The sequence below is a fragment of the Lonchura striata genome, chromosome 30 (genome assembly GCF_046129695.1).
Source record: "Lonchura striata isolate bLonStr1 chromosome 30, bLonStr1.mat, whole genome shotgun sequence".
NCBI lineage: Eukaryota > Metazoa > Chordata > Aves > Passeriformes > Estrildidae > Lonchura > Lonchura striata.
The window spans coordinates 349,612-362,364 of NC_134632.1; the positions used below are offsets into that span (position 1 = coordinate 349,612).

General features: G+C 44.7%; 1 protein-coding gene across 1 annotated transcript in view; it reads right to left on the minus strand.

The window, feature by feature from the left end:
• Positions 1–274: 274 nt before the first annotated feature.
• The window catches only part of IPO9 (importin 9), a 39,368-nt gene continuing 26,889 nt past the window's right edge, over positions 275–12,753 (minus strand). The window contains exons 15-24 of the mRNA XM_021527666.1: positions 12,266–12,492; positions 11,906–12,054; positions 10,925–11,053; positions 9,255–9,530; positions 7,487–7,653; positions 5,424–5,557; positions 3,804–3,923; positions 2,855–2,956; positions 1,991–2,067; positions 275–1,374 (exon numbers count right to left, since the gene is read on the minus strand). Of these exons, the coding sequence (XP_021383341.1) occupies positions 1,264–1,374; positions 1,991–2,067; positions 2,855–2,956; positions 3,804–3,923; positions 5,424–5,557; positions 7,487–7,653; positions 9,255–9,530; positions 10,925–11,053; positions 11,906–12,054; positions 12,266–12,492 (1,492 nt within the window). The 3' untranslated portion in view covers positions 275–1,263. The remainder of the gene's footprint in view (positions 1,375–1,990; positions 2,068–2,854; positions 2,957–3,803; positions 3,924–5,423; positions 5,558–7,486; positions 7,654–9,254; positions 9,531–10,924; positions 11,054–11,905; positions 12,055–12,265; positions 12,493–12,753) is intronic.

Genomic DNA, 12,753 nt, shown 5'->3' on the forward strand with positions numbered 1-12,753 from the left:
AGGTGAGACCAGTGAGAGACAGAAGGACTCCAGGTTATGGAGGTTTTGATACAATGTCGAAGCAAATGATTCCACAAAGGAACAGCAAGTGCCTTTCTTAAAAGGAAACTGTAATGGCTCAGCCCATTTTAAGCAGCAGATACATACAGCACAGGACTCCCTTTCTGTCCAGGTGACTCCCATGAAATACCCCAATATCCTCTGGCAGAACATACAGAACGTGTCATAAGGAGAAATACGTCTTTAAAAAGTGACTTCAGGAATCAAGCACAAGTTCCTTTTAAATCTGTTTTATAAGAAGGATACCAATGTACATTTTAATAGTTTTATTTCATTTTCCCCGAAAGGGAACCAAAGGCAGAGAGGTGTTGTGAGATAGATCACACTGTTCTCATGGGGAAATCAATTTGCAAATGCTATTTTGCCACTCTATAAAAATACACACGGGAGTGTGAAAAAAGCAAAGTAGTTTAGAGTGGCTGTCATTAAGTAAATCTGTTAAATACAATCAGTTTGTTTTTTTCCCCTAAAAACTGTGGCTCCTTTTGTTCCAGAAAACCAGTCTTTCATAGCCACAGGCCACAGGAACAGAAATTTAAGTGATGGCTTCCTCTGAGCATGTGCACACACAAGTGTTAGTGAAGAACTGCTCCCATGGGAGACGTGAGCGACAGAGCCCCATCCACACCAGGAAAGAAGATACACACTCAGGTTCATTGTCTCAGCTTCCCCTCCAGACTCCTGTGAACAGGCTCCATCCGATCCAGGCTGCTCTGAAAAGAGTCTGTGGTTCTATAAAAGAAGTCACGTTGTAGGATCAAGATATTTACCCTGTGTTAGGTGAGGAGGAACAGCCAAGAGGAACAACCTTCCCACTTCTCAAGCAATCCGTAAGTGATCCGGTTCCTTTCCCTGTCGAACTGTGCTGTGGGAAACTCAAAGTGCCTCTTACAGGTAGAGACAGTTTCCTTTTAAAAATATTAAGGACACATTATTTTTATCTTTAGGAACTTCTTGGAAAGTTACTGTGGAAAATGAAAGTGCTCCTGTGGTGAGACCAATGTGCAATGATCCTTTCTCAGGATTCCTTTCCTTAGCATCCTTAGATGTGCGTTAAGATGAGGCTCAAAACAATGAGGCCATTGTCAACCTGGAACAAGGCAGGCAGACACTGGAAAATGTTTTATGTCCTATCATAAAACGTGGAATTAGCCAAAAAGAACCAATTGTTCAGATCTGGCAGGTGTGGTCTCTGGAGTGGGTCTATATCCCGATGGCCTGCAGCACTCGCTTCTCGTTGTCGTTGAGGTGGTCAGAGAACATGGCATAGCAGGGCTGCTGTGCAAACTGGCACAGGAAGTCGGTGAGATAGGCCTGGGAGGGACAGAAACACCTGTCAGCACCACCCTCCTGGGAAATCCTGCTGCTTCCACGTGTCAGGAGACACAGCCCAACATGCACCAAGTAACACCCCAGGACTGAAGGGAACAGAAAGGAGTGGTGCAGGAGGAGGAGTGGAACCAGAGGGAAGGGCTGGAGCAGAGGAAAAAGGATGGGAGCAGAGGGAAGGGCCCTTCAACAGCTGCAGGTGGTGGGAAAAGCAGGAGCAAAGGGTAACACAGGGGCTGACTGAGTGGAAGCATCTCCAAGTGGAATATGAAATTCTGTCATGTTCACTCTCCAACCTACTCCTGACTTCTGCCAGTAGCAGTGAAGCTCACAGGTAGAAAAGTCTCATCCCCCTCTGTTCAAAGAGTTTTGTTCATTCACATTTCCATGTTATAAATATTAATGATAAGGAAAAATAGCTCCATAAATTCTTGGGACATTTGGCCCTTTCCAAAGTAATTTCAATTTACAGAGTGCCTTTCTGGATGTTCATGACTGGTGTTTCCAGTGCTTACATATTTGTTAAAGTACAACACTTAAAAAATTAAAGTTTATAGAGAATGATTGGAATCTGATAAAACCCCTCATTCCAGAACATCACCTGGAGATCTATTTGGTAAAGAGGGTCCTTTAATGCATCTGGATCATCTTCTTCATCATCTTCATAGTAATCTTCATCTGTCAGAGGCAAATCAGCAGGTTTTAACATCAAAAAGAGCAGACTATCTCAGAAAATTTTCTATTAAGCTACTGAAACCCAAGGATCCAAAAGTAAATAGTTTAAGCACTGCTGGGAAAAAAGAAAATTGTATCCAGAATATTCACTTCTTTAGGTCATGTGATAGAAACCACTGAAGCCCAGAACCAGGGTCAGTGGAGGCTTGAGGAACATGCAGGTGAGTCAAGCACACATGGGACACTCACAGGCAGGATTGGGAATTCCATGCACCAGGATCTTCTGCCTTAATCCCACGTGAGGGTGACACTTTGCCAGTTCTGAGCTAATGTGAGCAGCATCCTTCGCTGTTTCCCTGTAAAGTTCTCCCTTCTGAGGCTACATGAACCTGAGAGATGATGCACCTGCTCATCTCTCTATGCAGCACTTGTTCCTCAAGGTCCCTCCACAAACGAGCTCACCCATCCCTAGGACAGTCACACTGAGGTCACACTTACACCCTGAGCAGCAATTTTTTCTTTAGAAGAAATACCTGCAGAAACATCCTAGGTGTGAAGCCAGTGCAAGTATGTGGACTCCCAGGTGATTTTATTTATAATGCAGCAATTTAATCACCATGTTGCTCAAAGCCATGGCTTCTCCAGAAAGTCCTTATTCACAATCCCGGAGCAGAATTCCTCCCCCATGCCTGCAGCCTTTGTTTTGCTGCTGGCAAGGGAAGGAAACTTTGACTAGGATGTCACCTACTTGATTATTGGTTTGAAGAAGGACTTGCAAGCTGTTACTCACCATACTTGTTTGTGGAAAGAATATCTGACAAGAACTGTCCTGCTAAGCCTTCGTCTTCATCCTCGTCTTCTTCCTGATCCTCCCACATATCATTTGAATCATCTGTTTAGGAAAAAAAATTCTAGAAATGATCCAAGTCCAAGAGGTCTGAGATCACTCTGTAGGGGATTGGAGTTTGTAGGCACATGTGGGTGGATGAAGAGAAACACCTACAATCCTCCTTATCCTTTTGGAATTATTCCAGAACTGGAGCCAAGCAAAAGGCAACAGCAAGAATGGACACTTGAAGTAGCAAGAAAGGCAAACCAGATAGACCATGAAAGGGTAATTTTATTTGCACATAGCCAGATCCCATCTTCCAAACGGGCCCAAAAGAATTTTTAGGTCTAAGGATACACTGACTGATCCTATTCTCCCATTTTATTTATTTTACCTGGAAGAGATTGGTAGCACTTAAATACAGCACAGGGAAGGAAGAGATGTTGTCCTAATAATGAACTGTACAACAAAACAAGAGATCTGGAGGGGGACTTTGACAAGGAGAAATGGCTTCCCACTGCCAGAGGGCAGGTTAGATGGGACACTGGAAAAGAATTCTTCCCTGTGAGGGTGGGCAGGCCCCGGCACAGGGTGCCCAGAGAGGCTGTGGCTGCTCCTGGATCCCTGGAAGTGTCCAAGGCCAGGTGGGACAGGGCTTGGAGCAACCTGGGATGGTGGAAGGTGTCCCTCTCCATGGCAGGGGGTGGAACAGAATGAGCTTTAAGGTCCTTTCCAGCCCAAACCAGCCTGGGATTCTGTGATTCTATGAACTTATCCTCTGGATAACTATTCAAGACTTTGTAGGATACATGATTTATTGTCACAAAGTTCCTATATCAGAAATTCTTCTCAAGAGAAGATCGAGTAGATTTAAGCCATGCAAAGGGAAAAAGTAAACCCAGTATTTTACCTTGGCTCCAATCAGCAGTTGTCTGTCTAGATGCATTTGCTTCCATGGCATTAGAGAGTTCATTTATTATTAATTTTAAGATTTTTACTAACAAAGGAATGTTTGTCCAGCGCTCAGGATCTGTAAGAGAAAAAAAATACACATATTCATGTTGCTTCTAATTAAAAGTTATAAAACAGGCCCTTTTTTGTTGAGGTGGGTTTTTGTTTTTTTGGGGTTTTTTTTGTTAGGGAGGTTGGGAGAGAAAACCAACTGACATAAAACCCCCAAAGCTTCTTTCCATATAGCCTCAGAGCTACATTCCCTAAGATCTCAATGCAGTATCAACCTTGCATATACTGACTAAAGAGAAGGCAGGGGGAAAATCTTCAGCTGAATGAATGTGTGACTCTACTGCAGGTTGCTTAATAGAGTCATCTGGAGTCAACCCTTCTTTCCTGAAGTCCATTTTCACATCCTCCAATGCTTTCATGTAAATAAGCAGTGCAAGCTCCCAGGCATGGCTCTTGGCCCTTCTGAGGCACTGTAAGCTCCAGCTCTTCCTTACTAGTGCTCCTGCAGGGCTTAACTATCCCATAGGGACAGCTAGACAGTGTATTTGCCCTTAATTACAAAAGTAAAGATCCTATCAAATAAAAAATCTGGGTGCATTAGTTTTAATTCTTACTAATGCTAGTATGAATCTTTGTTTAATTCAAATGCTGGCAGTTGCCATTTTTCTGTCTTTCATTGGTTTAGGTTTTTTTAAGCCAAGAATTATCAGGTAGCAAGTGATTTGTGACAACCACTCACCTCTTAAAATTCCTAGTGCTTGCCCCTATTAATCTCCTTAACTGTCACCTTAGTCCTTCACTGCATCACTGCAGATCCCAAGCCCACAGCAGCTGAAGGCTCAAGGAGCACTGACTGCCTGGAGAGGCTCCCAGTTTGGATCTGTACAGCCTCCATCCCACCACTGGTCACACACGAGCACTAGCACAGCAAGTGGCACAGCCAAGGTCTGACTGATGGCTGAGGATAGCAGCCCCCGAGTGTCCTCCCCTTGGAGCTCAGTCCTCAGCAAAAACTGCCCAGGGCTGTGCTCCCTCTGATTTAAAAGATTAATCTCAACAGCGACCTCCAATCAAAGACCTTGGGTTCAACTTATTAAAAATAAGACAAGTCTTATGCAGGACACTAGTCAAGCCTTCCTTAAAAGAAAACTCTAACTGGTCAAATCACTGCTTTTTGTGAAAGTGTCTCATTGAAAAAGACACCCATTTTTTAAAATCTCTGCATGCACTAAGGACACTTTCAGAGAAGCTACAAGGCATCCAGAAATATCAATTCTGTCTCATGATGCAAAACAGCAGTGAAGGACTCTCCATCCCATAATAACCTCATCCAGTTATATTAAATTAGACATCAGGAGTCCTCTGAACCAGTATTTGGCAGAATTAAGGTAAATAGATACAGATCTATTGAGTACATGATGTATGAATTAGCTCTATAAACCAACACATGCCTTCTGCAGAAACTATCTCCCACAGCTCTGTGTGATCTGCCAGACCTATTCAAGGCCTTTCACAGCATCTACTTACAGAAAAAAACCCTGTTAAACACAGCAAAATGATTACTTACTTTTGGCTGACTTGGATCGTGTCCGAATTCCCTCATCCATATTAAATATTTCTTCTCCCTTCACCCTAATGTCCTGAAGTCTCTTGTCATCTGTGTTGATGCCATACTGCAGGAGTTTGCACAGTGCTACAGAGCTGGGAGCAGAGAATAGAAAAATTAGGGATCAGAATTTCCTTGAAAGGCCTGGTTTTCACAGCCCCTTTCTAACAGGGAACACACCCCAGAAGCAGACAACCCAGATGCCCTTCCTTCTACATCTTGGCCAAGAACAAGTATAACAGAATTTTCCTATGTCTCCTGCTTTATGTAAGCATCTGAAACTGGACTCAGCTCCTGAGCTGCACAGCAAGCTGGGCACTGGTCAAGCTTTGGATTTAGTACAATACAGACATCCACTCATACATACATTAAAGGTTTCTCCAGGTCACAAGGACCACCAGGTTAAATGTGCCTCTGCAGCATTGTGTGCACACAAAGAAGGAACTAAGAGAAAAGCAGTGGCAAGAAAGCAGTAATTTGGCTGATCTGTAGCAATGATCTGCTCCCTTTCTCCAGTCTCAGTGCTCGTTTTCACTTCTGGTCCTTCATGGCTCTGCCACACTCAGACCTTCCAGCTTGCTCCTCTCCTTTACATGTTCTTTCCATCTCTGATGCTCACATTTCTACTCCACACTTCAAACTTTCATGCTGACTACAGGTCAAGGTTGAAAATCTATGCTTGGCACCTACAAAGCTCTCTCTCTCTCCTGGCTCCAAAAATCTCAAATGGAAGTTTTGGAGTTCTGTGGAACTGAACTCTTTTTTGTGCTTTTACTTCTCAGCCTCTCTCCAACACTATGGTTCTGAGTTCTCCTGGTTTGGACCCAGGTGTTACCTGCTGCCCCAAGCTGCCCAAAGTTTTCTCATCATTTCACCAAGACCCCACAGCCACTATTCAACATGTCCCCAGTGGATGGGGACTGTGTACACAGGAGGTGTCAGCTGCCTTCAGGGTCCTTCTACTAACCCTGAACAAGAAGCTCCTCAGAGCAGGCCCTTCTTTTCCTCAGGACACAAAAACACCAAGCATTTACTAATGCATGGTAAATGTCACCACAACCAAGAAAATCCAAGTGTTTAATACAGTGTGGAGCCCTGTTACATCACCTGTACACGAACAATTCTCATTGTGGACAACACAGCTCTAAGTAATCACCCTTAACCTTGTTCTCCTGGTCGACCTTGGCTTTTCCCTGTGCCAAAAGCTTCAAGAGATCCTGCAAACAGGCCTGCATTGTCAAAATGGGGATAAACCACCAGGCAGGGGTGAACCCAACAAAATGTGACCAAAAAGAGCACTGGATCCCCAAATCTGCTACTTGTCCTTCAGGATTATTCACCAACTTCCAATTTGAACCTGCCTTTTCTCATTATTTAGTTCACAGGCTATTTGACAGCCCGTAACAATGACATAACAACACACACTAGTAAGTGAGTTAACAGCTGGTGAGAGCCCTAGGAGTGGTCTATGAGGCTTCACAGTTCTAGAAAAATCTAATACAGCAGCTGAGAAAAAAATTAAATGAATACAAAGCATCCCATGCCTTAGAATACAGCACTCAGCCTCCAACAGAACACAAGCATGCTCCCACAGCAAATAGGAGAGAACACTTTGCAAATGATGTCTTGATCAACTTTTAATAGATAAATAAATCCACAAATAATCACCAGATTATTTTAGGAAACCCTCTACAACACCCCAGAACTGTACAGTAGTCTACATGTGTGGAAGCTCTTCTCATCTCAGTCACAGAAATTAAATCCCAAAAGCAGTCCCATATTTGCAGGAGACACGTGTCTCTGTTCCAGCACAGGAGCACGAGGCAGCAGGAGCACTGATGAGGAAGATCAGAGCTTGCTCCAGTTACCACAGCTTTCCTGAGCAGAACTGACAGTGCAGGGAGCAGCAATTCTGCCCAGTGCTGGCACACACTCCTCCCATCTGAGCCAGGTCCCCTTCCCCACGCCCAGCACTCAAAGGCAGGGGGATGGGGGCAGCTAACACGGATGTCTGTGGGTCCCACCTGACTTTGCCTTCATACTGCCCATAGAAGAGGTGCTGCCTGCTCATCCACTCAGCCATCACGAACTCCAAGGCAGGCTTGCCAGTGGGGCCAGGCAGGCTGCACAGGAATTCCAGAAGTGGCTCCAGTTGTGAGTGAACCAAGTGAGCAAACACCATGATAAGGGACTGCAGGAGGAGAAAGGCAATGTTAGCTGTACATAATTTAATAGCTGGAAATGTTTTATCAAATATTTAAGGAGCTGAAGTGAAGCTGTGCTTACTGAAGGAAGCTGAAGCTCACTGCAGGAGTGAAGGCTGTGCTTACCAATCCCAGGAGGAAGGGAAAGTACAACCAGCTGCAAAACACTGTGCTACAAATGCAGGAAATAAACATCACTTCATGACTCAGCAGCATCTTCCCATTTCTGAATACATTTTGAACATTATTTTAGGGAAAGAACTACAACTTTTGAAAAGGTTTTGTTATAACATGCAGTTTTACAGTCTGACTCCTAAAGACCAGAGGCAGAACTCATTTGCTGTGTATGTCTAAATGTCTGTCTCCCAGGCTGAGGGCATCTCTGTAGTCCTCCTCAGGAAAAGGCTGCCCATCTCCAGAGGACCATCTTCCAGGTTAACACAGGAAAGAAACCCAGCACTGCAAAATGCTTGGCTAGAAGGGCTGCATGGGACTGCTTCAGATTTAAACTTCTGTATCTTTTAAATCCAAAACCAAGCAAAGTGAGAGCAACTCCAAACAATTATCATCAGTATATCCAGGGGTAAAAAATCCTAAAGCAGGTGAGATTTGCTGGCATTGAAATGGCCATTGTGGTACTACATACCGGCTTGAAAAGTGCATATTAAAAAATCAGAGAAATAAGATAAAATGGTTAGAACAGAGTGAATCTCAGCTGAGTGCTGCACTGGGGGCAGAGATGGGATCTTGCTCAGCAGTGCCAGCAAAATGTCTTCCCCCAGCTGCTACTGAGGAACCAGGGCAGTCAGCATGAGCTGTTTCACATTGAGGGCACAGACAAAAAAGACAGGAGAGAGAATTAAGACCACTGGGAAAAAAAATCACTCCAGAAATCTGTGTCACTACAAGTAGGTCAAGGCTAGAAGAGATGGTGATGCTCTTAGTCTGGTCTGTCACCTCACTCAGGCCAACTGTGCCTCCCATCCACCAAGCTCATCTTGTCATAAGTCCCAGGCATTTATCCTTGGTATACAGAACAAATCCACTCAAAAACACATGCTACCTTTGCCATAACATTCCTACTGAGGCAACTGCTATACCTCCAAAGAAGGCTTCCAAATACAAGGGCAAGAGGGACTACTGAAGGTACATTACAGCTTATCCAGGAGAATCTTGCTTACCTTGTAACCTGACAAAAAATTTTGGACCTGAGGAACAGATGGAGCTGTGTCACTGGAGGGTTAGGCTGGGTATCTCCCAGAGGGTGGTCAGGCACTGAACAGGCTCCCCAGGGAATGATCATGCCCCCAAGGCTGCCAGAGCTCAAGAAGCGTTAGGACAGAGTGAGATTGTTGGGGTGTACTGTGCAGGGCCAGGGCTTGGACTTAATGATTCTTTTCGGACCCTTCTAACTCAGGATACTCCATGATTCTCTGATCAGAATAGGCATTTTCCTGACTACTTAAACAGGATCCACAGAAGACACTCCAATTGCACAAACCATAAACAGGAACAAAATGAAAGAAAATTATGACAGTTTCTTCTCCTTGTGCTTCTCCTCACTCTCCTGGTTGCCAAGCCTACTCACCTGCATCACACTAAGCGTCTCTGCTTGCTGCATTTTACTCAGGATGGCTCTCAGGATCTGGTCCAGATTCTCTCCCAGCTCACTCCCAGCTTTTGAAATTAAAGTGGAGACCAGTCTGCCTACAAAGGCAGCGGTGAACTCCGAGGTCCGTGGGTCCAGGAGCTGGCTCACCACCTGCATCACGTACCAGAGCCCGTTGTGGCCCTGCTCATCGTGCCACTGTGCGATCTGCTCCAGCGCCACCGACACGTACGCGCGCAGGCACTCGCCGCCGTTCTGCAGAGACAAGCAGTGGGTAAGGGAACAGGCAGGCACAGGGAGACAGCCCCTACACCATCCCAGAACCTCCCTGAACCACTGGGAAAACAAGGGGAAAACTGGTGGCACCTGTGAAAGATTTACAAGTAAGTTCTACAGACTCCAGCTCATTAACACATACATTACTCCTCACTGCCCAATCAGCAGCAATCAAGATAACTAATAAATACAGCAATAAATACAACAATAACCTCAAGCAGCTGCAGTTTTGTGCCAATCTTGGTATCTAAAGAAATTCAAAGTGTTTGCAAGAAGTGAGAGATAAAGACAGAGAAGTGTGACATGAACAAAATACAACTCAGCAGCTAATCTGTAGTCCTTTTGAATTCTTCTTAGCACGAAGATCCAGCAAAGCAACCAATGTGCATTTCTACAATTTCTCCCTGCTGGTCTCTTGCCTGTTCTTATTGGTCTGCTGTTTAGGCAAAGACCATATTCCCATGGTCTCTATTCACATGGCAAAGAGTAGCTACCACTATGGAACTTCTTACATAAGGAATGAAATCACCCTTGTTATTCATATGCCAGTTAGGAGCTGGAATGAAAAGGCTCCCTGCACTTCTAGTCTCTGATGCTTTTTCCTTCTTGCTAGCTACCTCAAAGACATCAGGCCATAGCCAAGCCTGCCTGCAAGCACAGCTCAGGCAGTACTGATGCTGGAGATGATTCCCTGCTTTCCCTCCATCCCATAATCAAAAAGAAGTTTGCCTTCTCCTTCCCTAAAAAATGAATACAGCAGAAAGCTCCTAGAGCAGGAAGACTAGGAGAATTTTTGATGTCCTGTGCCAGTGAAAGTTCCTGAAAACAGCCCCTGCCATTACCAGATGTGATAAATGTTATGGGGACAGAAAAGCATTACAAGTTTGCTTGGTTGTTTGGGTGGGTTTTATTTTGTTTGGTTGGTTGGTTTTTATGTTGGGTTTCTTTTTTTTTTTTATGTTTTTTTGGGGTTTTTTTGTGTATGTGTGGGGTTTTTTGTTTGTTTGTTTGTTTGGGGTTTTTTTTGTGTTGTTGGGGTTTGGTTGGTAAGTTTTTTTAATGTGCTCCAGTACACTAAAATAGAAAAACCATCTAGGCTGCTGTCTTTCTCACTGCCATTTTCCACATTCAGGAATTATCAGGAAAAGTCACTGCAGGCCCTGCACATATGCCTTTGCCATAACATTCCTACTGAGGCAACTGGTAAATGGTAAACTGGAGGTGGCAGATGCTCTGGGGGGCTGCTAATAGAGCAGCTGGCAAGAACAATCTGGGCTTCCTCAAAGGCTGTGTCACCTCTCTTGGACTGGTACAGCCCTGCAATCCTCCCCCTCCCCACAGTGTCACCTGCCTCCCCCTCCCCACAGGGGTACCTGCATAGTAGCATTGTCATCTGTGTTCAGGCTGCACTGTGCCACTGCAGGGAATGCCTGGCAGATGAGGAGCTGAGACAGAGGGGGTTTTGTATTCCTCACAACTGTAGTCAGTATATCAATAGAAGTCTGAAAAGAAAGCACAAACTGTCACAGCAGGAGCTACAATACTTGAAGTCACCACTACCCACACCTGCTGCAAACATCAAAGACATCAAAGGTGTGAACTGCAAGGATGTGGCCATTGCTGCAACCACACCCCAAACTCAAGTCTAGAATAATTTTTAAATGGGAGGACCCTGGAGTCACACACCCAGGCATCACTGGTGTGAGCTGTAGAAGTTCCCACATTAAGAGCAGTGTCACCACTCAAACATGGCAAACAGATGCATGCTAATCAGAACAGCCAGAGAACTGCTCAAGCTGACTTGTTCCATTTTGGGTATATTGATTTAAATTTATTTTTATTACCTATAAGCAATTGTTACAGTCATGCCAATTAACAGATTATATGCATATTGATATGGATGTTTATGAATTTAATTCCATACAACCATTCTGCACAGTCAGTGCTCCATCTTTTATTAGGGCACCTGTATAATTTACCTCCAATTCATACATATGTGATGCATAAATCAGAAAAAGCCTTAGGAAGGAAATGCAAGGAAAAGTTGTGTAGTCTGCTGGGATAAGAGACTATTCCTGCTGAAAGATGGCAATGTCACAGCAAAATGACTGGGGATGACTCGTACTGTGGAGACTGGAAGAAGGCCAGAGAAACAGTTTAAAGCAAACTTTTGGAAACATCTTCCTGCACCTGCAGTTTGCCTCTTTTCCACACAGAAACCTCCCCCAGTGACTGAAGCCATTGCTCCAAAGCATGTCCACTGCAGTCTTTCTACCCTTTGCAGAGCAGCCACCCCAGGTGTTACTGGACAGGGAACATCTCCAGCCCAGGCTGTGCCCCAGTGAAGCACTTACTGCACACAGACCAGCCGGGATCTTGTCAGCTGGGGCCTGCATGATGCTGACAAGGGTTGGGATCAGCCTCATCTGCATTGGACCCTGGCAGGCTTCTATTTGAGCTAGCTCCTTAAAAATATCCTGGGCAAGAGAAGCAACAACAGGATCTGGAGAGAGAAAGCACCGTTTACTAAAACACACACACACACACACACACACATCTCAATCTTTGCCACCACTATTTTGGCTGGGCAAGGCAGCAAGTTTCCCCTCTACCACAGGAATCAATGTTCATTCAATGACCATTGATTAAGTTTTCAGCAGCAGAATTCAACAGCAAAACCAATTGTGCTTTGGGAATGTAAGTGGAATGCATACCGTTACTGTACTTGAGGAATATTGCAATGGTGAAGGGGCAGATCTTGTTCTCCATGCTGGCTGTAAACGCCGCGTCCACCGTGCACACAATGCACAGGGTCTCCATCACCAGGTTCAGCACCTCAGAGCTGAACTGAGTTGCCAAGTGGATCAGGCCATCCAGAATGCTGGGAAGGAAAGGCTGCAACACGTGGGTGCTCTCAGAGATCTTCAGCTGGTCACAGTAGCTAGACAAGAAATTTGTGATACAAAAATACATTCCCAATATATTGAAGTAACTTAAATATATTCCATTCTGGATAATACATAAGGGGTTGTTCTATCCTGTCCATTCTTATTCCTTAAGTTCACTCCTCTAGGACTTCTCCTTCAGTCCACTACTGCTTGACCTCCCAGCAGCTCAGCAGGAAGGAGGAGGAAAGTCTCACCAGAAATCCTCCCTCTGCATTCCACACAAAGCAGAGTTGAGCCAGTGATGTTAAAAGCTT